The following is a 26,193-nucleotide window of genomic DNA, read 5'->3' on the forward strand; positions in this document are numbered from 1 at the left end:
CCATGGGACAGGGGAGGGGCGAAAGAACACCATGGGACAGGGGAGGAGAAAAGAACACTATGGGACAGGGGAGGTGGGGGGGAGAAAAGAACATTATGCGACAGGGGAGGGAGGGAGAAAATAACACTATGGGACAGGGGAGGGGGAAGAAAAGAACACAATAGGACGTGGGAGGGGGGAAAAGAACACTCTGGGACTGGGGGGGGGACACTATGGACTGGGGAGGAGGGGGGGACACTATAGGACTGGGGAGGATGGGGGAAAGAACACTATGGGATGGGGGGAGGGAGGAACACTGGAGGGGGAGGGACCACTAAAAGAAAAGGGAGAAAGGAAGTTTTTCATATTGGATTAATTAAGTTCATTAAAAAGTCTAATATTGATAAAAGTATAGAAAAAAAAACATTTTTAAAATCATTTGGGGAAAAAAGTCATTTTCGGTTTCCATTTTTTTGGCCAAGGGCATCCTGAATTTTCGGTTACGGCCCAGCATTTTAATTTCTGTGCATCCCTAGTTTTGCTAGGTTTGCTAGTTTTGTAAAACACTTTTAATGGATGGTATTGTTGTTTCCTGTTTGTCCATCAGTTACCATACTGTGCCATATCTGCAACAAATGATTAATCAGGTGTTTTATTTTTTGTTTTATATTTTTGTTGTGACAGCCCAATGGAAGCAGCCAAGGCAAGGTACACAATCCATTCCTTCCTACTCCAATGTTGCCACCACCACCTCCGCCTCCCATGGCAAGACCTGTACCGCTGCCTGTGCCAGACACAAAACCTCCATCTACGTCTACAGAAGGAGGAGCTGCCTCCCCCACGTCACCGAGTAAGTAAGCATGTATTATACAATATGCAATTTTCTACTGCCTTCCCATACATTCAAGAAAAAGGTAAGGGGAAACTGAGTGTGTGTTAAATGAGTATGGGGTGGGCATCTGTTAGATTGTGGGTGAGACAATGAATGAATGGAGGCTGGGCTTCTGTTAGATTGTGGGCGAGACATGGAATGAATGGAGGCTGGGACTATATTACAATTGTGGTCAAGACATGGAATGAATGGAGGCTGGGACTATATTACAATTGTGGTCAAGACATGGAATGAATTAGGGATTATTCTAGCCTCGGTGAGGGAATAATCTAAATTTTATTAAAGACAGGAGGCGAATATTTGCTTTACCTTCTTTACTGAAACCTCCAGCAGCAAAGAAACAGTTAACAGAACTTTTCAAAACAACCAATCAGAACAAAGCAACAGTAGTATAAAACCCCTAAGCAGGCTCTTCCACTTCCTCTTTCTTTGATGAGGTCGAGCAGGAGAGCAGGGAAACCAACGAATCCACCTTGTAGCAGACACATCCAGAGAAATAATCGTCAAGCCCAGAGAGAAAATAGATTACACTGCAAGAAAAAGGAAAACATTGTGAAAGTAAACTGTCAAGGCAAGCTGTCATATCCATACAATATCACTTGCACATCATAATACCTGATGAATAAACAAAGTCTACAGATCTAATGAAGACCTAGTATCTAGTATGTACCTAAACTAAAAGGCATTGACGAAACATAATACAACACAAACATGATGAATAAAAATGCACATAGACAATCATCACCGAATAATAGAAATAACCTTTATTATGTAAAACAATGCATTCACAAAAAGTAACAATATCCCCAATTAATTATAAGACCCAAATCCAGGGAGGGAACGTAAGAAAAGGGGGGGAAATATTCGCCTCCTGTCTTTAATAAAATTTAGATTATTCCCTCACCGAGGCTAGAATAATCCCTAATTTTATGGCAGGACAGGAGGCTTCATATTTGCAATTTTAACGCCCAAATAGTAGAACCAGAAGCAATATGACAGAGGACTGAAATAAAAGGAGAATGGAAAAGCCCATTCCCTAAACCAAGCAGCGGTGTATAGAAAATGCAGAAACAGTTCAAAACGTCCGTACGCAGAAATCAACAGCTGTCCATGAGTAGACGGAGGAAAGAACCAGATCCTGGATCTACATGGTCGTGTACAACCTGTCAGAGCCGTGGCCTATCCGGAGAATAGGGGTACAACACAGAGGATGAATAGAAATGAAATATGTGTGGAGCAGAAACCGATGTACTGAACGGCAAGAAGGGAGAAGACACCACGTCGATACCATGACGTCAGAACGCCATGAAATACAAGATGTACTGGGGAAAACCGTAAGCGGAAAAAACTGGCGCAGGCCAAGTCCTTGTCATCAGGTAATTCCTCAAGGAAATGCAGAACACACAATACCACTAGACTTGAGGAATAGCGAGAGATAGGGCTCCCGTAAGGTATACTCCTCTTGGTAGACTGCAGACCACGAGATCCTTACCAATGCCAGAATCTTGCGAAAACGCACATGAGTCGTCCTCTAGCTGACATAGGACGTAAATGGCCCCATACGATCCTACCCCGAGAGGGCAACTCAGCCAGACAATGGGGACTGCCAAACATCTCTCCAGACACCAGTCATGGCAGGCTACCCCTGTGGATCCCACACAGGACATGGAGACAGGGAGACGTAGATTGCCTTCCCATGGCAAACTCCAGCAAAAGGGGAAAGCACGGAGGACTCCTCCGAAGTGGTGTGGCCAGGCGAAACAACACTCCCAGGAATTCGGTCTGAAGCAAAGCCCGAAGTATCCTGGAAGTAAACAGGATGCATACGCCCCGAAGGAGACCAAGCTTGGAAAACGCGTCCCTCGCCTTGCTGAGGATCTGGCAGTCAGCTGGAGAAGTGTTCCGTATGGCAATTCACACCAAATTTAATCATGCCAGTACTCGAGACCCCGGAGGATGAGGCAACCAATCATTGGGGTCTCTCCATGGTCGGATGAAGCCGTCCGCCACATGAGTGTCCCGCAGACATTGTCACAAATGACGAATACTTGTCCAGACGCTATAGATAGCGATCCTACGTGAGATCCGACTGCAGTCCAAAGTGGGCAACCAGTGATAGGTCCAAGCCGGAAGGTAGCGAGCAGTACTACTTCCCCTGGGAAAGCTGTAAACGTTGAACAAACCTGCAAGTAGTTCCATGCAGTTGGCGTGAAGAGGTTCCTCCTTTGAACTCCAGAGTCCAGACCGAAGTTGGTTGGGGTCCGAAACTCCTAGGTAGGCCAGGTCCCCCTAGGTCGGAGTCATCAATTAAGTTTTAGATGATCTTCGTCCGAAGGTCACATGATTCGGCCATACCAGGCCGAGGACCCGAGAAAACGTCATGTTGGAGCGGCTTATAGTACCGAATCCTGGAGGTATGGCCTCGATGGCGAATAACAACTGGTCAATCGACCGGGTTGGGCCCCTAAGTGTGACCCGCAGGTTGCAGAGCATATGCCTGGCATTTTCCTTGAAGACGGACATCTTGGTCCTCGGGTGGCGGAGCATGCCTGGACCGAATATCCTATGAAAGACCAGAAACTGGGTTGACTGGGAGTGAGTCAGATTCAATATGTCTATGTTGATGGCAAAATCCATGTGGGTTTCTCTCATGTCCAGTTGAGGGAGAGAACCAATCATCCACGCCGAGCAGCTCTGAGGGAATGAGTGCCCTCCGTCTCCAAGTGTACACAGGCAACATATGCATTGGGGGCATGTAGGATGGGGATGGGCGGGAGTCCACTCCGCCGCACACTTCGCCCAGCATGGCAACTTCGGAATGGACGCCTCTTTTGGTCATGCGTATTGCTCATGGAACGGTCCAAGGTTCTGTAACCTTGATCCCCGTTTTGCGGTTCTCAGGGGTAGAAACCCACTAGGCGATACCTATAAGTCATATAGGTACATTCCAAAAGGGAATTTAGTATTTTTCGCTTTCCAAGCTGTAACGTGCCATTTGTCCCGAGTAACCATCTGTGTCCGCGTGTCGTCGACACCCAGGGTTAGTCCCGGATAGAGTGCTAACCCTGTATCAGGTGTCTGCGGGGACCTTTCCGGGCTCCGTCATGAAGACTGATCCTCTAGATGAATCCATCCGTTAGCCAACGCGTACCAGGGGTGCTCGGTGTAGCGTCTAGAATGGCCGGTGGAGTGTCCCCTGTAGGGTACCGATGGTTTCTGGCAGTGAGGTCAGTGGGGTGGCATGAGGACAGGCCAAGTGACCTTCTGGGCACGGGAGATTTGGCCATAAGTCGTGATTGCATAACTGTCATAGAGGTAACACTGTTGGAGTGATACCTGGTGAGGCCAGCTGGGGGTCACCCAGCGTGCAAGAGGGGGTCACCCAACAAGCACAAGCATTCTATGCAGTATAGGCCAGCAGAGGAGGGGGTCACCCTCAGTCTGAACATAATCGGACACTGTAGGTACAGTAGTGCCGTAGTGGTTGGCCTTCAGACGTGATTGCATAACTGCCATAGAGGTAACACTGTCTGAGTGATACCTGGTGCGGCCAGCTGGGGGTCACCCAGCGTGCAAGAGGGGGTCACCCAACAAGCACAAGCATACTATGCAGTATAGGCCAGTAGAGGAGGGGGTCACCCTCAGTCTGAACATAATCGGACACTGTAGGTACAGTAGTGCCGTAGTGGCTAGCCTTCAGACGTGATTGCATAACTGCCATAGAGGTAACACTGTCTGAGTGATACCTGGTGCGGCCAGCTGGGGGTCACCCAGCGTGCAAGAGGGGGTCACCCAACAAGCACAAGCATACTATGCAGTATAGGCCAGTAGAGGAGGGGGTCACCCTCAGTCTGAACATAATCGGACACTGTAGGTACAGTAGTGCCGTAGTGGCTAGCCTTCAGACGTGATTGCATAACTGCCATAGAGGTAACACTGTCTGAGTGATACCTGGTGCGGCCAGCTGGGGGTCACCCAGCGTGCAAGAGGGGGTCACCCAACAAGCACAAGCATACTATGCAGTATAGGCCAGTAGAGGAGGGGGTCACCCTCAGTCTGAACATAATCGGACACTGTAGGTACAGTAGTGCCGTAGTGGCTAGCCTTCAGACGTGATTGCATAACTGCCATAGAGGTAACACTGTCTGAGTGATACCTGGTGCGGCCAGCTGGGGGTCACCCAGCGTGCAAGAGGGGGTCACCCAACAAGCACAAGCATACTATGCAGTATAGGCCAGCAGGAGAGGGGGTCACCCTCAGTCTGAACATAATCGGACACTGTAGGTACAGTAGTGCCGTAGTGGTTAGCCGTATAATAAAAGTAGCCAGACATTGCCAGTCCAGCAGTGCAGACGGCAGGAGGGGGTCACCCTCATATACCCATAACCGGGCATTGCAGATCCAGCAGAGCTGTAGGTAAGAGGGGGTCACCCTCAGAGCGGTATCATAGAGGTCTGTACACCCAGTAGTGCGGTCAGCGAGAGGGGGGGCTCTCATTACGGTTATGACAGGACTGTATGTGGGGTCGGTTAGCCCCCCTGAGGGGTAGAAGGGTCCATACAGCTAGAAGCTGATGCACAGCTACAGACCACTCAGGCATAATAATATTAGGATACAACCCAGAGCAGAGACAACTCTGAGTTGGTGAGTGCTCACCTGGAGGCAGCAGCAAAGAAAGAGGAAGTGGAAGAGCCTGCTTAGGGGTTTTATACTACTGTTGCTTTGTTCTGATTGGTTGTTTTGAAAAGTTCTGTTAACTGTTTCTTTGCTGCTGGAGGTTTCAGTAAAGAAGGTAAAGCAAATATGAAGCCTCCTGTCCTGCCATAAAATTGAGGCTGGGGCTATATTACATTGTGGTCAAGACATGGAATGAATGGAGGCTGGGACTATATTACAATTGTGGTCAAGACATGGAATGAATGGAGGCTGGGACTATATTACATTGTGGTCAAGACATGGAATGAATGGAGGCTGGGACTATATTACAATTGTGGTCAAGACATGGAATGAATTGAGGCTGGGGCTATATTACATTGTGGTCAAGACATGGAATGAATGGAGGCTGGGGCGAGACATGGCATGAATGGAGGCTGGGCCTATATTACATTGTGGATGAAACATGGAATGAATGGAGGCGGGGCCTATGTTAGATTGTGGGTGAGGCATGAAATGAATGGAGGCTAGATATCAAAGGTACTTATGGGGATAATTAAAGGCAGACCTCAATACCTGAATTTCTAGACATGCTTTAAAAACATCATTAAAGCTTCAGTCCTCAGACCTAGTGGCATCATTTTAAAGTCTTGAAATGGCAAACTGTGTTCTTTTGAACACAGAACAGAATCACTCTAAAGAGGTGCAAATTTTTTAATGCATTCCATTTAAAGTATACATTTACATTAACTGTGCACAAATATGATTTATTTATATATATATATATATTTATTTATTTGTATTACTTACCCTGAGTCACACAAAACTTAATATTCAGGTAGCCAGCAGCCTTTCTTTGACCCTAATAACCCTAGACTCTAGGCTAGCACTGACCGTGGCTACTTGGATACACCTTGGAAGCACCTGTCCATTTCTAATAACACTTCACCGCAATCCTTAAAGCACTGGCACATCAGTTGACACTTGAGCAGACCATGTAAATTTTCTCCCTAACCCCTAGCAATTGCCGGCCCTAATAACAAACTCTGGACGTTCACATATAGTTCAGTCGTATGTAGCTCAAACATATTTGGGGGGAGGGGTCATGATTTACTATCACCGCCTTTGTAAATCTCCCATAACCACCAAAATGCTCAGATTCAACGTGCCTGTACCCTATGCGGAGTTTAAAAACGTATGTCCTGTGGCTCGGTTCACATCATTTATTTAGCAGCCTGCGAGAACCTTTCATATTCTCTCCATGCACGTAAGGCAGCCTGAATTTATTAGCAGAAATACCTTAGGTTAAATTTGCAAAGAAGATTACTTTCCAAGTAGAATTGATAATAAAAAACAGACTTGAAAGCTGAAGAATAGGCTCTTTGTTGGAAGTTAGAAAAAAAACGACAGCTTTTGTGATCTTTTTTGAGGTGGAACAGAACAAAAGTAATTATTGTTTCATTAGCAAGACAGTAAGGGCTTTTGTTTAGGAAAAGTATCACAGGTTTTGGGGTACAAAGATTGAGATTGGTATTGAGAGCACTAAATAAAACGTGTGTTATCATTTAGTAAAATAATGTATCCTCTCTCCTGATCCAGGGTCAGGCAGTCTAGAAATCCTATGTGAGATTGTAAACCCACCAAAACGTAGGTCATCATTTTACATTTAAATTGCCTTCTAATCTACTTACGGTAATTTAAAATGTGTTTGAACAATACAAAAGTGTTTTATATACACACAGTAATTTCTAATTGGAACCCTCTTGTAGTTTAAATAAATGTTACAGTGATTTCCATTGATGTGAATTTTACTAAACTCAGAATTTCCCAGATTTTAGGGAAAAAAAAGGTACTTTAGGCTAGGAAGGGTCTTGACCCTCAGTGGTAATGAGGCAAGTGCCCAATTCATCTCAGAAAATTTGCCGCTACCTTAAAATCTTACAGTTTGTAAAAAATTATTTTAAAAAAATTACTCAAGGTAGTTCTAGAATATTTTAGCTTTGAATTTTCTGGACTCTAAAGGGGGTGAGAGAAGTCAGCAGCAAGTGGGCCGAACGTACCAACTTAATTTAAAAATATATCTCGGGGTGAATATTCCTGTGCTTTTCCTCCAGCTGGTTTTGAATAGACCAAGCAAAGAATCAAACTGTTGTTTCAACTTACTATTTATAAACATTCTACAGGTATGATAAGATATTGGTTGGTCTGGTGTGTAAAACAGAATTAATAGGCCATGGCTGTGGGATGTCCTAACATCCTCTGCCTGTACATGGATTGATACGTAGTAGCCACCATTCCTGGAATGCTAGATATTTTTTCATGTAGGTAGAGAGATAGATGCTCAAATGGGGGAAATTTGCTTAAAAATAGGAGATAATTTGCTTGTTAATATGGTCAGCAGTCACTTTTAACCTAGAATTTCTAGATTTGTCTTTGCTTTCGAGACATTTAAATTTCCAGGAGTGCATATCTTGCCAATAAGCTTTCATTTATAGCCTTGTTCGCCATCGTTCTGGTCATATATGTCTAGCGAGCAGGTCTAAGCAGACAAGTTGTGGAATAAAATAGAGCATATGTTTCCTTTATTAAGTACTGTTTTGGTCTCTGCATCACATATTCAGTCTTGTGGTTTGGGATAATAAAAAGCTTCCATAGTCCACCCATTTAATCTACGATCAAAGAGAGGAAGGAGAGCTTGTGAAACAGGGAAAGCACACTTCTAAGAGAGATTTCAGCAAACGGTGTTATGAGGAAAAAATGTAGAAAATGGAAGCCCCATGCAGACTGTTACTTAGCTGGCCAAGGTGGATTTAAAGAATATGTAACAGAGTATTAGACATTAGGTGGCTATTTCTTGGATATTTGCCAGTGAATCTGACGTCTTCCTGCTAAAGTAGAGTCTTTAATCTATACACTGCATTGGAGGAATGAATAGCAAATATTTCGATCAAGATATATTTTGTATGAAAATAAAAATGTTGTAGCGTTTGATCACATGCACCTACACTGTGTCTATAGACATTATGCACTATTGATGTGTTTATAAGCGTAAACGTAGATCAGATCAATGTTCATCTAATTAAACTACAGTTAATTCAGCTTTATTTAACATTTTAAAAATACATTTCCGTGTAAAAACGTGTAGCTTACCTGCCAAAGCCATTCCAAATTACACTTTTCCTTTATATAAATTAAAGTATTTTGAATGCAGTTTTTTATAGTAGAAAAAGAATGGGTGTTGGTGTAAATAAAACAGAGAGATGTGATCTGGAGAGCTATGGAATGGGGGTGATGATAGCGAGATGATGTTAAGTAATGGTGAATATATGATGAATGTGGACAATCTGATGGAAGTGGAGTGGATATGTGATTAGTGGGGTGTGATGTCGAGAGGAGAGAGAATTTCACAAAGAAGGGATTTTGAGAAAATTGTTGGTTTGAGTTGAAAGACAGGACAATGGAACTGGGTATGAAGAGGGGATAAAAACAAACAGAAATATTCTCGAAATTGTGATTTGTCAGTAATTCAAAGGGAATTTCAAACTGTAGCCCAAAATTGCCAAACTGAAAATATGGGAAACTAAGAGATTTTGTTCCCTTTTGGTTATTTTGGTTTAAAATTAGAAATTCACTTTGATTTATAATAGTATGTGAAAGACTTGAATACAATTAATTATAATATGGGATGGAGTGGGACACAGTGGAGGGAGGGCAAAGTGAGGGGGGATAGATGTGTGTGTAATATGTGTTGACATATTAGGTGAAATGAGAAACAGCATAACAGTAAAAGCCTGAAAATTTTAACTTTTGTCTGGCTCTTTAGAAATGACCCTGGCTTCTAGATTATTGGAAAATTTGTCAAGTCCTGATTTCACCTTTAACGTATCCAGATTTCACAACCCAGGTATTGCTTAATTTGTATAGTTAACCTAGCATCAACCCTCCTCAAGCAATCCAAGGGTTAAATGTGGTGGAGATTATTTTTACATATCCTGTAATATGCTGTATTTAAATGCCAGCAGTCATTAATATACTGTATTTAAATGCCGTCAGTGGTCATGGTCTCTTCTCACTTCCCATAGAGCACCTATTACACCCATTAGATTCAAAACAAATCTGTACTATGGATTTTTCTCTCGATGGACCATCTTATTCTGTGCTTCCGTTGGAATTTTCATCTCATTCAGCGGTACTAAAGTAGACGGCCGAGATTAGCGTAATGCACATTTGTGCTCTTTACGAGTCCATTGCTGAGACACCAGCTTCGACAAAAGAGTTATAGATCCAAACTAGCATGTCCCACGCCAAAGTGTGTTGTCAACATTTGTATGTCTATGAATAAGTTATATTAATTAATGTAAAGACTGTGTTGTTTGATTACAGGAAGCTTTCTAAGTAAGAGCAGATAAGAGGCTGTTCCTGGTTATTGAATGCACAGTTTATGTGTTTTTGCTCCCAAAGGATGTCTCATAATTGCACTGAATGTGAAATTGGCCTACTTTCTTAAAAATGTTCTTGGTGGTGTCAGAGAAGAGGTGTATGCATCGGGGAAATGTTTCAGCTATTTGGAAACCGAGATGTTTCCTACCCTTTCTCCCTAGATATGTAGCTATCTTACAGTTTGTTTAAGAAGCCGGAGCAGCCTATTGCTAATCACGAACTGGAGAGATACGTGCTTCTAACAGATTTAACATGTCTTTATTGCAATGGGCACAAATGAAAACACGCTGGCCACATTTTCATTTTGTGGTTATTTGTTTTTTTTGTTCTTGTTTTAATGAGCTTATAGAACATAGTTGTTCTGCTCCCATGACCTAACACAACCTACCCAATGACACACACGCAAAATGGATATGGTTAAATAGACAAAGTATTTATTAAAGTAATTATTAGAACCTCCAAACATGTTAATTGTTCAAGCCTCAAAATCCTTAACCACCTGGTGCCGCTGGATACAGTGTCAGACAACAGGTACTCACATTACTAAAATTAAATACCTCTAGTACCCCTGCAGGATTCCTGCCAATATAACACCCCATCCTGTATTTTAATACAGAACTTCCCAACAGCACTGACTAGATACCTTCTGCCAATAATATTCCATTTATCAACATCTTCTGTTATTAACGGTGTGTCTGTTTCTCCTCCTCTAATGCAATGTGTGCCCCGTTTGTGCCAAGACTGGCTGTGAAATAAATTGATACATTTTTAATATATGATTTTAAATAAAATGAAGCACTTCATAAATACATGGTTAACACACATTACAGGGGGCTTTTAATGTTTTATTCCATGACGTCGTTTCCTGAGAAGGGAAGGGTCCCCTTTAAACTACATTTTCACCATCTTCTCTGCAGATGTGTTCAAATAAAAACGGTGTTTCGTTTCTGCTCTTCTTTTCCTGGGACAACAGTGTGTAGGTCTGCATCAAACTTCCAGAAAGAGTTTCTACCTGCATGGTAGAGATCAGTTAATCTGTGTCCCACAGAGCTTTCATTCACCTTAGCACACACGCCCCTGTGCTTTTTACACATCCCCATCTCTCTTTTGCCATTTACCTATAGAGCTGGGTGCTATATAACATCACATGTATATGTAAACACATTTATAAAACTTTACATCGGTTCATGCTTGCTAGCATCTACCCTCTATTTTTTTATGCACCTTCTAAAACCCATTCCCAGCCCCGTGGAGCTCGTGCTTGTTCTCGTACAGTGCGCCTTTGTTCGAACATTCCATTGGTCTGTGAAGCAGAACTTTCCCTGCCAGGTTGGATTCCTTGCTAGTTTGTTAGGTAACAGGCCTCAAGGAAATTGTTTTAGTGGAATCGCACACCCAAATAACAGCACAGCTCGAATAATAACTCAACGGTTATATTTTGGTTTTCTGTACTTCATTGTTTTGCCCTGTATAGATAACTTTTGTCTTAATTATCTGAATGCCTTCACTACATCCTTAATAACTGTAATGCCAAATGTTAATATTGTTTGTAACAGCCTCACTTAGACAGACCCGGAGAATATCTGCTCTAAATTGGTTCTGCAAGGTAGACTAAGGCTTATTTTCATTGTGGCTCACTTTTAACCCCTCCATAGTCAGTATTAGACACATCCTTCACTATCAAGGCAGCCTTAACATGCTTTCAGTCCTGATGCCCTTAAAAATGTCAGAAATGATTAGTTACAGTGTTTGTGCATATATCTCTTTCTCTCCATTCTACAAGCATTCACATTTAAATATAAAATACATATACAGTGGGGGGATGGGGGGTCCATCCCGCGCCCTTGGCAGATGTTGAATTATATTTCACAGGATTTCCTGCTCAGGAATTCTGGGAAATGTATTTCAGCGATAGCACTAGAGGTGTACAGTAGGATATGCCTTGTATACAGCTTATATCACAATAGGGTTTCTGAATAAATCGGTGTACAACCTGCAGATCTACTCTTTGAGTGGAAGCTAGCTTAATCCTTTAAACTTTGTGGAAAGTTTACAAAAAATATACCTGGCCTGTACTAATTGAACTAAATTGTTCCCGTGTGGTTTGATTCGAAGCAGCTCAACTCTTCCTTAAACAAACATTCCATGTAAAAGGTGCACCCTTTCATTGCCACAGCTTTCATACAAGCTATTGCCGTGGGACTCGGGCTGGCTTCTCTTTGAATCGGTATAGAAAACCAAAACACAAAAATTGTTGATCTTAATTCATCTCAGCAGGATCAGAAGTTTTTTTTTTTTTTATTGAAAACTGTATCGTTATGGAAGTTAATCCATTAAAACACATTGCCAAAGAAAATTTAAATTAGTGTGTTTTAACTCTCATGAAAATATGTATCTATAGAATGATGGGATGTTCTGTTTCACAAGGGAGGCTTGGCTGAGAATTATGTGAGTTACAGTTAGCAGCATATTTAGCGTATAGCTATTACATTTAGCACAGGTTATCTCGTCACCCCAGTAGACGTTTTGGATGCTGTGCACTGCAATTCTCAGAATTTTAACCCTCTAAGGACCAAACTTCTGGAATAAAAGGGAATCATGACATGTCATGTGTCCTTAAGGGGTTAAGCAAGGTTTTTTTTTTGCATGAGAGTGGTTAAAAATACATCATATTTTTCTATACAGATGGACATATAAATAGGAAAACACAAAGAGCAAATACAAGAGAGTAGTCCTCAAATGTGAGAACACTTAAAGCTGATATATAGGTGCTAAAAAACACAAAAATAATTTACACCAAAATATACCTAATTAACTTGCTTAGAGAAAAAATGATATGGATCAGGGGAAAACACTCAACTCCTTAGTGGTAAAGATAACTAATGTATCCATAAACACATAAATCTTTATTAACCTTCTATCTCAGAAGGATACAATAGTTGCAATTGTAACCAAATGGTAATGCTAGTGTTCCCCAAACAGTATAAAAAGGCTTACATAGTAACAAATTGTTTCAAAGTTGATAAATTGAGGGATAGTGCTAACTGCTCTCCACATGCAGTGTAAGCCTTCAAGTTTGAACACAGGGGGTTATTCAATGTTAATAAGTTAAAGGATAGTGCTAACTGCTCTCCACATGCAGTGTAAGCCTTCAAGGTATATTTTGGTGTAAATTGTTTTCGTGTTTTTTAGTACCTATATCAGTTTTAAGTGTTCTCACATTTGAGGACTACTCTCTTGTATTTGCTCTTTGTGTTTTCATATACAATTCAAGGGTTGAAGCCCATTCGGTGAAGCTGGAACCACCATACTGACCACATTTTCCCAGTTTCTGATCCTTGTTTTTGGACAGAAAAAGGGAAACTGTCCAGTGCATTATCGGACATATAAATAGATATAAATACGTATTTGTGTTGCCAGTGTTCAAGCTACAACATTTCTTATTGGGTGTGAATGTAAACTACCATTCATAATAGAAACGTTTACATTACGATGCGCCAGGCTGTTTTTTTTTTAACAAACAATGTAAATCACTTGACGTGGGAATATACCTGACAGCTGTGGAATTATACTGAAATAGTGTGAATATTAGCCTTCTTTAGTCAGTGAGTGTCTTGCAGGTTCTCAGAATCATTTCCAATGGGTTGGACTGTCTCCAGGTTTGCCATAAAGCTTTGAATTTTAAATTGATTCTTCTTTCCCAGTGAATACCTGGGAATAAAGAGCAGCCCTTCTTATAGAACCACAGGGTTTTATATAGAGTACCTTCCGTTCTTACAAAGAGTCTGCCGTGTTCAGGTTGCCCTGGGAATTAATGGATCCAGATAGCAGTGACCGTATTAATGCAAAGCACAAACATATACCAGATTGTCTCTGAATTTACTCATATTTGTTTCTTGTTCACTGCAGTGGTCTGAAAACAAAAAATAAATAAATGACCAAATATTTTTTTAAGATGAAAAAAGGTAAAAATTGTTAAACTCTTTTTTTTGTGTGTCTGTAATGTACTTAATCTTCATTTCTTTTTCTCGCAGCGTACTCAACACCCAGCACTTCCCCTGCAAACCGATTCGTCAGTGTTGGTCCTAGGGATCCAAGCTTTGTAAATATCCCTCAACAGACACAGGTGGGTAACTGTGAATGAGACACTACATCTGATGTGATTTGTAACAATTACAGATATATTATGTTACATGCGATATGGAGGTTACCACATAAACAAAAAACAGCACTATTTAATAACTTGGGATCTCTGTGCAACTCATATCCATTTAAAATATTTGAATAAGCTCTATAAATAAAATATGATTTTTTTTTCAAAATATATAAATCATTTTAAAAGTTTCTCTAACACATTAAACCATTTTGAAATATGTATCCAAAATATTAAAGAAACACTGTAGTGTTAGGAATACAGAGCTGCATTCCTAACACTATTGAGACCCCCAACCCCCAAGGCCTTACCCGGCCATGTAAATGGTTAATAAAACCGATGTTCCACAGGCTCCTCCTCCACACCATGCTCACATCAGGCCTTCCTATGGGGGATTTAAAGATGTTCGATATCCTCATGCAAAGCTTGAGGATGTCCAGCCTCGTTTTACAGAGTCAAACTTTGTGAGAATACAGGAAGTGCCTCTAGTGGCTGTCTGGTAGACAGCCACTGGAGGTAGGCTCAATCCTGCAATAGAAAAAATATAAAGGAACTATCAAGCAAAAGTCATGATGTCCAATCATAAAATAGACATTGAACCCTGGAGATGGACACTCCCAATCTTGAATGGAATATAAATATATTCCATAACAAATATACAAAATGAATGCGTCCAGCCAGTTCCGGTCTTTTTGTTGTTGACCATGTTAGTGTTGAGCATATCCCATTAACATATGGAATTTGTAGTTCAATTTGTGTATTTTCTTCATGAAAAAAACTTGATCACCTTGTGAGCATTGCTGCTAGTAGGTTACTGAGTAGCTATATTGTAGTTCAACTGTCTGCCATGATTGATGCTCAGCAGCAGCATGTGATGTCATGTAAAAGCTGCGGAAAACTTCCTAAAGGTAGTGGGTACTTTTATAACCACGTCTGTGGTGTCATGGAAGTTGAGATATATTAGAGCTGCAGCAATATCTGCAAATTGTTGAGGTTTTAAGCAGCGGAATGCTTGGAGACCAGGACAAAAGGGGGCTCCTTGCACAATAAATTGTGCAAAGAAAATAGGTGACTATGATGATTAGGATGTCCACTGAAACCACCAATAGTTGAACACAAGCTTTCTCTAAGTTTATTCACCTATCAATGGCCCATATCTGTTGTATAACGTTTTTCTCCCCCAACGCATTCTCCAGAGCAAATTATTATTATTTTTTTATTCTGTCCACGTTAGTAACACTCACCCACAAGTCTATTTTGAGCTAAGTGGCTATTTGCACTATGCCAAGAATTGCTTTGCTTGGCTGGGCTTTGGCTTTTTGACATGAAAGCACAGGTGCAAAATTCTGCTCCTTGTAAATCATTTCATTTGCTAGTTTGAGATTTTTCTGAGCAAGGTCAGTATGTGATCATTTTTATTAATTATTTATTGTTGATACATATTAGCAATTATTTATTTTCACTACATACTTAGAGAGGCCTTTCTAGCATTTATTTTGTTCTTCCTCTTCTCCAAATTGACAGAAATCGAAAATCAACCTGCCTTTTCAATAAAGCCATTTAAAAAAAAAAAAACAAATCTTAATTTAAGGTCAGATGGAAAGAAGTATGACATACAATACAATAATACTCAACATGATCCAATAGATCCAATCTTTTAAATTTACTTTTCTGGTAGTTTTGTTACATATGATAGGGCTGTTAGTGGCCCACAGGTAATGAAATGATAATCTGTAAATCGTAAACAAATTGTTAGGGCGGCTGCCCTTGGAAAATGTTTCTGAAAATAACCGCACACTTACATGACATGACCTACGCAACATGACTGTGTTATCTATAAACTAGAATTTGCATATGTGTCAGATGATTATCTTTTTGCTCAGATTTGAAAAAGGTTCAGGTGATAGGAACATGCTTGAATAATTTGGGTGAGGTTGCTATCATGGCTGTAACTGTTCTTTGTTGACACAATGCCCTTACTCTCTGTTACAATGGAACAGACATAGAGATCGGTGCCACTGGGGGAACTAATCACACTAGTACCTCCATCTAGAGCTCCTTGAAATGGGGCTTTGGAGATAAATAGCTTTTGGGGATTTCAGATGCATCCTTATTTAGCTGTTGTTATGCCACCGTCAGATGTTACGTGAAGCAGTTATAATGACTAAAGTGATGGAAAAGTAACTGAAGAAGAATTCTGATTTCCCAAGGTTCTTTTTTATTTGGAAGTCTGCTACGCAAAAGGAAGACTCTTTGATTTTTAATGCTAGCTGTCAGCAGGTTCACCACACACAGATAAGGATGTCAACACCAAAAAGCCATTTAAGTTTTAGGTTTGTAAACTAACTGTATACATAAACCTAGCTTTTAATGGCAGAACTCGTTGACAACAAAGTCTTCAAAAAATAAAAAATAAATAAACTGTGCAGATATGGCATTAGTCATTTTCTCAAAAAAATCAAAAAATACACATATATTGCTGTTGTACACACGTTACAGAATACAACCTGCTACTAACAGGCAGCAGTTAAAATAATAACCATTTCTAGCCTAGTTTTTTGTTTTTATGGTTTTCAATCATGCTACAAAGTGCACGGCTTTTCTATTGACATTTCCTGCAGTTTTAAGGTTTTTGCTGCCCAAGAGACATTCTGAATTTCTCACTGCAACAAAGTGGCAACAACAAATCAGAATGGAACTGAACCGCTCTCACCTCGCCTTCTTCATGGGGTTGATTTCTTTCTTCTCAGTTATCCCAAAAGTCGCCCTGTGATCTAGCAAGGGTGAGCGAGGATTAGCTGCTTTTAACCCAATGCTGAAAGTTGCTGAAATTGTGTGTCATCCAGTGACAGCTTGCGTGTCTGATTTTGATATATAGCCTTTTTGCTATTTTTGTTTGGGTGACTGTTGTCTGAGTAGAACAGGCTCATGGCATAATTTAGTGAAGTACCAGAGAGATGTTTAGTATGCCTTAAAGCCTTTCATCCCACTCTAAAGCAAAATATGTGTGTTCCCTTGATATGCGATCTGTACTTCTGTTGGACTGAAGAGCTCACAAATCCTGCCCAATGTGATTACTGGCCGATATATGAGAACATGGCCAAAGCTTTATTAAAGGTTGATCTTACCGTCCACTCATAAATGGACAGAAAATGCTATTTTTGAAGCCTTGGAATGTTTTTTTAGAAGTGGACAGTGTGTTCTTTTGTCTCACAACGATGATGCTATCTTTAAAAACTTATTCTCATGAGGGTTCCTTCAAATTAATGTTTTGTTGTTTTTAGAATCTCTTGCCTCAATGGGAAATTTTGATCATGAAAAATCGAGAGATCCAATTCAATATATTAATTAGATATACTGCATATTTTAATTAGATATTTTTTTTCCTTAAATATGTCATGATAATTAGATATTTTTCACCTATTTATTTCCTTTTAATATGCATGATAGGATAGTTCTATTTTACCATCCCATCTTATACATCAAGCAAAGGACAGACGTCTATCTTGACCTGTTTGCTCAATTCTCCCAGGGACCCACACACATTTTTTTTCTGTGTCCTCTAGCTGGGGTCTATCCTCATTATCAGTCGTGATATACCTTACTGAAAACATTAGCTCATTGTGTAAAATTATTTAACATTTGTAAAATAAATAATAATTTTATTGAATCTTATTTCCCCAAATGTTCTGCAAGTACAGTATCCTTTGCAGCGTGCCTTTTTTATGTAAAGTCATTTCAATCAATTATAGTGAATATGCTTTTCAAGAAAATACTTTGCAGCAGTGTTGGCGAACCTTGGCACTGTAGATGTTTCTGGACTACATTTCCCATAATGCTCAATGGTAATGTAGTTTGCAAACACTTCTACAGGGTAATGGTTAGCCATCGCAGCTTTACGTTCATGGGAGGGTTAAATCCTTCCTGTATCTGTTTATTTTAGCTGATCTCCTTCAACCCATTTAGCGCCCAGTTGCACATCCATAACAGATAATGGTGGATCAAATTAGTCCGCTATGCTACTGCATCAGGCTGCTGGATCAATAGATTGACCCTGTCTGTCAGACTGCTCGCTACAGTAATTGTTACAAGAGAAAAAAAAAATGGAAAGCGAGTACGTGTCCAAATAATGCAAAATTAATAAATAAAATATGACGTTTAGTACTTTGCCTCTTTTACTTATGCATGTTTATGTGTTTACACTGCAAGGAACACTATGCTTAAGTTAATCAGCTGAGTGTACATTATTTATGGCGGTTGTTGGTTGCGTTATGGAGGCAGTCAGTTTCACAGATGACATTGATCTTACTCAGGTGCTCCAGACCTTAACATGCTCTGTATTCCTCCCTTTATCCCTGAGATGCTCCAGGGTACCATCAAATCACATTTGCTTGATTGGCAGTATAGAACTTGCCCTGTCAATACAATTGATTTTTTTTTTTTTTTTCCCCACAGCGAGGGATGTGCAGAGAAACATTAATCACTTGTGCGAACCTTTGTAAAAATTCTGTCTAGGCAAAAATGTTCAGGATTTCGTCCTGCTAATTATATTGTACACCTGGCTGGAATCCATACATACATCTTTTCTAGTCAGTGGTAAGGCCAGAATTTGGGCAATTAATTGCATTTGTGAAGCTTAATTAAGGCCTTCTGAAATGTGCAAGAAATCATAAGTCCGAAGGCCTCAGAAAGGAGACATATGGGACAAAGCGACCATAGGGCTAGTGACACCTCGTTTCGGCCGAGAAAAAACAAAACATTTATTGAAGTGTTTAAAGAGCACTCCTGACACCTAAGCAAGAATGCTTATGATGCAGACTGTGTCATGCATTAATACAAGTTTAAATTATCAAAGAGGCACAGGTAGGGTATAATCATTCATTGTATTGTGAGAGAAATCATTCAGTGGCCTCACGTGCATGCGCAATTTTACCATTAACAGTATTTCACTTCTACTGAGATGACAGTCACAGAAGAATTTAACATGTGTGCGGTATTGCACCTTACTTGGAAGCAAGGCTTGCTTCTACTAAAGAAAAAAAGAATGTTTAAAACTTAATGAAACCTTTACCTCAATCTATAGAATCTTCAGCATTCTATGCCCATTTCTTTCAGTACCTAGCCTTTCCCCGATTTTATTTGCAATGTGTACAATAAATATGCATTTATACCTGTTACAGAACTGCATACAACCATTGTAAAACCCATGTTTTAGATATACTAGCCAGTGCAGAGGCATACATTAAACTCAAACTGCACATTAGTGTATTTGTAACCTTTCGTCCTGTAGCTGGAAATATTGTTCTGGAACCATCTGGCCAACATTGAACTATTCCGCATGTGTGACGTGTGTAAGGATACATGCAAGTGCTCTGGGCAGAACCAGAGCGTGTCCGCGCCAAACATTTTACAGCCTAGAATCTGAGACCTTAACAATACATTGAATTTAATTACACTACAGTAAGAGGATCTGGTAGGGGAAGCAGAGGATGTAAAGCCTCGAACTCCTATTGTTCTTTGGACAAACACCAAGCTGAACAGAACAGTTCACGTACTTTGATATATCATTGTCACAGTCAGGGAAATCGACCTTTATTAAAGGGACCATAAAGCCCTTGAACAAATAAACTGTAGTAACGGTACTGCTGTACTTATGAACTGCTAAAATTAACCAACTGGCCCTTCAGATGACCGTGATGTAGCTCCCCTCTTATTAGCGATTGTGGGAAAACTCACAGAATAAAACTATCCCTTCCACAAATCTTCAGAGTTCCCATGAGAGACAAACTTATGCAGGTTGTATTTCATACCCTGTGCCTGTATAATGTCTGCACTCGTTCAGAAAGTCATCAGTTGACCTGAGATATTGTTTATAATTTATATACAACACTGAAAAGAAATGAGCCCCTCGCCAAATGTCCAAAACAAAAAAGAAGCTTAAAGGAACATGGCCTGCTTCGGTGTGATCCTATCCAATCTTCCTCACAGATCATGCACATGCGCAGCATTGAGTCGATGCTTTCCTATGATGGCTTCCACGTCACTTGACTAAGTTTTACTTTTCAGTGGAAGGGCCTCTGGTGGCTGTCAGTGTAACAGCCACTAAAGGTCTGTTTAACCCTTCAAGGTAAACATTGCTGTCTGCAAAATGTCAATGGTTTACCTTGGGGGGTTAAATTGACTGCACTACAGATCTTAGACCACTTCATTAAGATGGTCCGTAATAAAGAGATGGCAGTATGATTTTTATGTATTTTTTTTGAAAGTATATTTTAAATCTGTATTTAGTCACTGATGTATTTAGACACTTCCTTGTCTCTTTAATTTACTTTTCCCAGTACAGTCTTCAGTTTACTTTTCACAGTCCATAGAAACATATTTGATTTAGACTCCAAATCAAATAATTCAAATAGAATTTCAACTTAACTGGCACTGACTTTGGGTCTGGAAAACTGGTTTTAGAAGTGGAATGCTTGTTGAAACCATATCTATGAATTAAAAAATGGAGTACATCTTAACCTGCTAAAATAACCTACATCTTTAAGTCAGCTTATTAATCTTTTTTTATTGAGCCAAACCCCATAAAGAAGCTGGGGGAATGTTGTGGCATACTCTTTGACTCTATCCTTACCCAGCTGTCTCTTCTCACTGAAGTAGTTTGAGAGTACCTTTCAATTCAAGCTCTTGGAAAAACGGACTACAAGCGTTAAACTGTCTGAGAAATCTCTGCAGGTCTTAACTGCAACATTCTTTCACTGGGTCTTGGAAACAGCAGTGTAAGAAAAGTTCAGAGAGATCGTATGGAAATTGACTGAGGCCATATACTCTGCAGCCTTCTACAGACATTTAAACTTGAACTTGATCTTTTAGGCCAACATAAAAATGTCTTACATCACTAATTAAAGACTGCCCAGGAGCAGATACGTGAGAGTGCGATTAAACTGATCGCAAAGATACGTATATTTAGAAGTGCATGCCTATATCTTTAACTGTACATTTTAATATTGGAGACATATTTTAGGCAATCTCTCCATGGATTTTCACAAACTGGAAGAGTGCAATGCGAGATTGCAAATAACTACCAACAACAGGTTTTTAGGCTTCTATTTTAGTACCGAAAAGCTTGGTCCCTTTTGTCTGTTTTTGTTTTTTTCTTCCACCAATCCCAAACGTTTGGGCCATTTTCGTTTACATAATGAAATGGTTAGTTTAGAATAGAATTGTGTCCTCTCCTTTCTTGCAATGTTTTAAACTGGAAATAATGTGCGTATTAAACATGTTTTATATAAAAGGAGCTTAAAATACGATTAATATTTTTTATCTAGTTATAATGATTATTTGGTTTAAAGAATCACTATAGGGTCAGGAACACAAACATGTATTCCTGACCTTATAGTGCTAAAGTCACCATTCCTTAAAAGGAATTAAAACTCACCTTATTCCCCGGTGCTGGCTTTGCCCCCTTGGTGACATCATCAGAATTGCAGATTTTTTGCCATGGGGAAAGCATTGGATTGAATCAATGCATCTGTATGAGGAATATTCAGTGTCCCCATGCAGAGCGTGAAGACGCTGAACGGCAGTGCTGCCTACTATGCAGCACTGAGCCAAGAAGCACCTGGATACGCCACTTGGAGGTGTCCCTAGGGGCAATCTAAACGCTGCATTTTGAAAAGGCAGTATTTGCATGAAATTGCCTGCATATATTGAGTATACTCACCAGAACAACTACATTAAGCTGGTGACTATAGTGTCTCTTTAAGAGATGTGTACTATTTGTATCTATCTCTACATTACTTTGTATCTCTTTTCTACCGTGATTCCACATGCTTCCTCTGCTTTGTCAATCATTGTGAATTCTATTGAAGCTTAATAAAACCAAAATTGATGTTGCTGAGCCACAGTACAGGTTAAACTCCAAGTGGACTGGTATCTATCCAGCCTGGTTGGAAATGTTTCTGATGCTGTCAAGCTCTGCATCGATAGCATTCGGGGGGAAACAAAACAGAGCAAACTACAGCATTCATGCAGGCCCGCACTGGTTATCAGTCGTACCGAGCAGACGCCTGGTGGGCTTGCTGGTAGAGCGCTACAGCTGTGCAGCTCCCCTCCCTGCACTTGCGCTCTCACTATGCTTGGATGTGCTGCTAAGCTTAGGCTGACTTTGTGGATTGTGGACTCACCGGTTCTTTAGCTGTCTTTTTAAAGCAGAGAGAATGCCTGGAGTAGATATGGAAGGTCTGTGCCTGCAGCTGCTTCACACATGTGCTTGGACTCTCTGTTTGCTTTGCCAGACACAGAGAGCCTGTGCAGCAGCAATCCACACAGTCAGCCCAGGCTCAGCACCACTACTTAACAGTGAGAGTGTGGCATGCGTAGAGCATGGGGGAACTGGTAGCAGGTGCCTTGAGGCTGAACTGTTGACGGGAGAGGGTTGTATTACCTCTCCTATATGTGTACGCAGTGTGTCGGAGTATGCAGCTGCCACTCGTTGTTTGTGTGTGTGTGTTTGTATGAGTGTGTGTGTCTCTGTATAAGTGTGTGTGAATAGTTGCGCTTGCCTGTATGAATGGGAAACGTAATGAATGACTGTGTGACAGTTATACAAATGTGTCTGTATAATCATGATATTCTATAGTAGAAAGTTGACAAATGCGCTAAACTCCCAGAAAACACTGTGTATATAATAAGCTCAACAGTTCTGTAAAATGTGATTCAGTTGAGTCACTTACTGATTTGACAAATGCAGGAACTTCAAGGTGAGGATTTAATTTTTAAAAAAAAAAAAATTTATTTAGTATTTTTCATTTTTTGAGTTTAAGCATTTAATGCATTAAAATCAATGGGTCAGCTCCAGCCTGGTTTGTCATTTTAAAGACAAAATGTAAACATAAGATTTTAATATTTCTTAATGTTTTTTGCCGACTTGAACAATAACTTAATTTGTCCGTGTCTAAAGCAGTCACGCTGTACTGACAGTAGTTTTTTTCTGTTTAGCTAAAATATGATTTCTTATCTCCTAGTGCCTTAATCGTAACACTAAATCTCTGCTCAGACCAAATCCTTTTTTCCCCCTTCCTTTTAGTTTCTTTTTTTGCACAGAGCTCTGTTTAACGGGCTGCAATCTAGTTTTTATGAAAAAGCAGGAAACTAGCTGTCCTCAGTAAAAAGATTTACAAAATGTAATCATTGTTGAAATATTCCCTTTGAACTGCCTTGTCCACAGGGGTCTTTGCCTTCCAATACCCTGTTTTCTTTAGAACACCCTTGCAAGTTTCTCTGGAAGATCAGGTACTGTGGTAGTGTGTTCTTTGAAGTCTTCAATGAATGAAAGAAAATGTAGAATGAATAGGGAACTGGTGATCAAGCAGAAAATACCCTTTAAGCCGACAGAATAGCTGGGTTAACATATCCTAAGCCGCTTTTAGGAAGGTTTTTTTTTTTCCTTCATCCCCCACACACACATACACACACACATTTCCTTGTTCTTTGTGTACAGTTTGGTTTTATCGCAAGGAAAGTCACCTATCTACGTACTTTTCAATTTGCTTAAAAATTTAAAATTTTTGTTTGTGTTTCACCTCCTTTTTGTAACTTGGTACTGTACCGAAGTTCATAAAGCTTCGACCCAAACACAATAAGGTTCCGTCAGAAAAAGAGATTTAACACTTGGAATGCCGAACATGGTATCCCTTTTGTAATCACACTATTGCAAAGTATTTCGCAATTTTAGGCTTTAGACCGTAAAGGAACCAAGCCGTAATCTGCCTTTAAAGCTAATGTTACCATGCATAATTAATATATAAATGTTGAGAGTACGAGACCAACAGTCTCTAGAGCATTACATTTCAAACATTGGTCGCTGATCAGACATCTTCCCCTGGTAGTCGGGCTAGTAGTGAATGAAGCCTTTAAATATTTCCCAATTTCCTAAACCTTTAATCTACTTGGTCTTGGGAGTCTGAAGACATAAAGTGTCTGATTTTGTGCAGTGCTTTGTGTAGCATATACATCTGGGTGCAGCTGGGTCAGTGACTGTTGGTAAATGCAGCAAATAATGTGGGAATCATTTTAGACAGCATCCCAGAGAGTGGCAGTGTGGATCAGCAGGTGAAATGCTATACTTGCTTAAAGGGACACTATAGTCACCTGAACAACTTTAGCTTAATTAAGCAGTTTTGGTGTATAGAACATGCCCCTGCAGCCTCACTGCTCAATCCTCTGCCATTTAGGAGTTAAATCCCTTTGTTTATGAACCCTAGCCACACCTCCCTGCATGTGACTTTCACAGCCTTCCATAAACACTTCCTGTAAAGAGAGCCCTATTTAGGCTTTCTTTATTGCAAGTTCTGTTTAATTAAGATTTTCTTATCCCCTGCTATGTTAATAGCTTGCTAGACCCTGTAAGAGCCTCCTGTATGTGATTAAAGTTCAATTTAGAGATTGAGATACAATTATTTAAGGTAAATTACATCTGTTTGAAAGTGAAACCAGTTTTTCTTTCATGCAGGCTCTGTCAATCATAGCCAGGGGAGGTGTGGCTAGGGCTGCATAAACAGAAACAAAGTGATTTAACTCCTAAATGACAGTGAATTGAGCAGTGAAATTGCAGGTTAATGATCTATACACTAAAACTGCTTTATTTAGCTAAAGTCATTTAGGTGACTATAGTGTTCCTTTAAGTACATCTTTAAAGGAACCTATAGTCAGATAGAAGAAGTGGTGTTATTATATTATGTTGTATTTAGTTTTTTTTTTAATGCAAAGCTTTGTTATGTAGGTCTAAATTCTCTTTTAAAACAAATTATATGTGGAAGTTAATAGTTTTGGAAACCCTACATTTAATATTGCATCAATATTTTTCTAAGGGTTGTCTGTCTCCCTAATAGGAAAAGCCACTTCAAACTACAGTCTGCAGGACAACGGACACCTAGAAACTATTTTTTAAATATATTGATAATGTCATCCTTTCAGGATCTGTCATACACTAAAAGTATGGATGAGTTTCTCTCTTCTTTTGTTTTTTGCATACTGTATAGTACATTTTTAAAATATATATATATATATATATATATATATATATATATATACAAAATGTAGAGATGACCAGCACTCACGGTTTTCCAGAGGTTAAAGGTTGTAGGCCTTTACGAAAATACATGTTAAAAAGAAGATTGACGTTTCAGTCTACGTCTGGGACTTTCATCAGGATCTGGTACCTGATCCTGATGAAAGTCCCAGACATGGACTGAAACGTTGATCTTCGTTTTAACATGTATTTTCATTAAAGCCTACAACTTTTAACCTCTGGAAAACCGTGAGTGCTGGTCATCTCTACATTTTGTATACTTAATCCCCCCAGACTGCAAGCACCCGTAAACTACAATATAGAAACCATGTGTGCAAGGATTCTGTGTTTTTTTTATATATATATATCCTTTCAAAACTTGATGAAAGGATTGTTATAGTAAAGCAAGTTTTTAGGTGAATGTTGTCCTTTAAGGACAAAATACTGCAGAATTTTAGCAGGGCTAACATATGACACCTGTTAAACCTCTGGATATCTAGAAATGTTATAGTCTAATTCACGTAGAGGAAGTGATCTGTCAATAATTCCTCTATACTACTTATTAAGCAATGTGTAAATGGACAGTACCAACATAACACAGGAAAGAGTTTACAGCACGGCATACGTCCAGTTACTAACAATTATATTCCTTGAGCGTTATGTGATAATGCACACCAATTATTAGACCTATTGAGTGTTGTGACTTTGTTTCCCGTACCATTATCCTTCAACACAAAGTTGCACATTCGGCAACAGGTTTACGGAAAGATAAACAATGTTTCCAACCCACGAATGTAAACTGTCCATTTGTGGGGAAATTGGTAAAAGATGGCTGATTACAATGTTAACTTTTTACACTGGTCGAGGGTCTCTGTTTTTGCTCCTTACACCGGGTTATAAATCTTTGTCATTGGAAGCAGTTTCTATATGGCCACTCCATCATATATTATGCAATTTTGCCATTCACAACATATAGTGTTTATTTAGATTATATCAAAGAGTGATGAC

General features: G+C 39.9%; 1 protein-coding gene across 5 annotated transcripts in view; it reads left to right on the top strand.

Annotated features, from left to right (window-relative positions):
• Positions 1–26,193, top strand: part of NFIA (nuclear factor I A) — a 270,440-nt gene that overhangs the window by 233,316 nt on the left and 10,931 nt on the right. For 3 of the 5 annotated variants that reach the window (XM_063428057.1, XM_063428055.1, XM_063428054.1), the window contains 2 exons: positions 664–829; positions 13,999–14,090. In XM_063428057.1, coding sequence (XP_063284127.1) covers positions 664–829; positions 13,999–14,090 — 258 coding nt within the window. Of the gene's footprint in view, positions 1–663; positions 830–9,347; positions 9,429–13,998; positions 14,091–26,193 lie in introns of all 5 variants that reach the window. The other 2 variants (XM_063428056.1, XM_063428053.1) reach the window with 1 other exon arrangement.

The sequence above is a fragment of the Pelobates fuscus genome, chromosome 7 (assembly GCF_036172605.1).
Source record: "Pelobates fuscus isolate aPelFus1 chromosome 7, aPelFus1.pri, whole genome shotgun sequence".
In the NCBI taxonomy this organism is placed as follows: domain Eukaryota; kingdom Metazoa; phylum Chordata; class Amphibia; order Anura; family Pelobatidae; genus Pelobates; species Pelobates fuscus.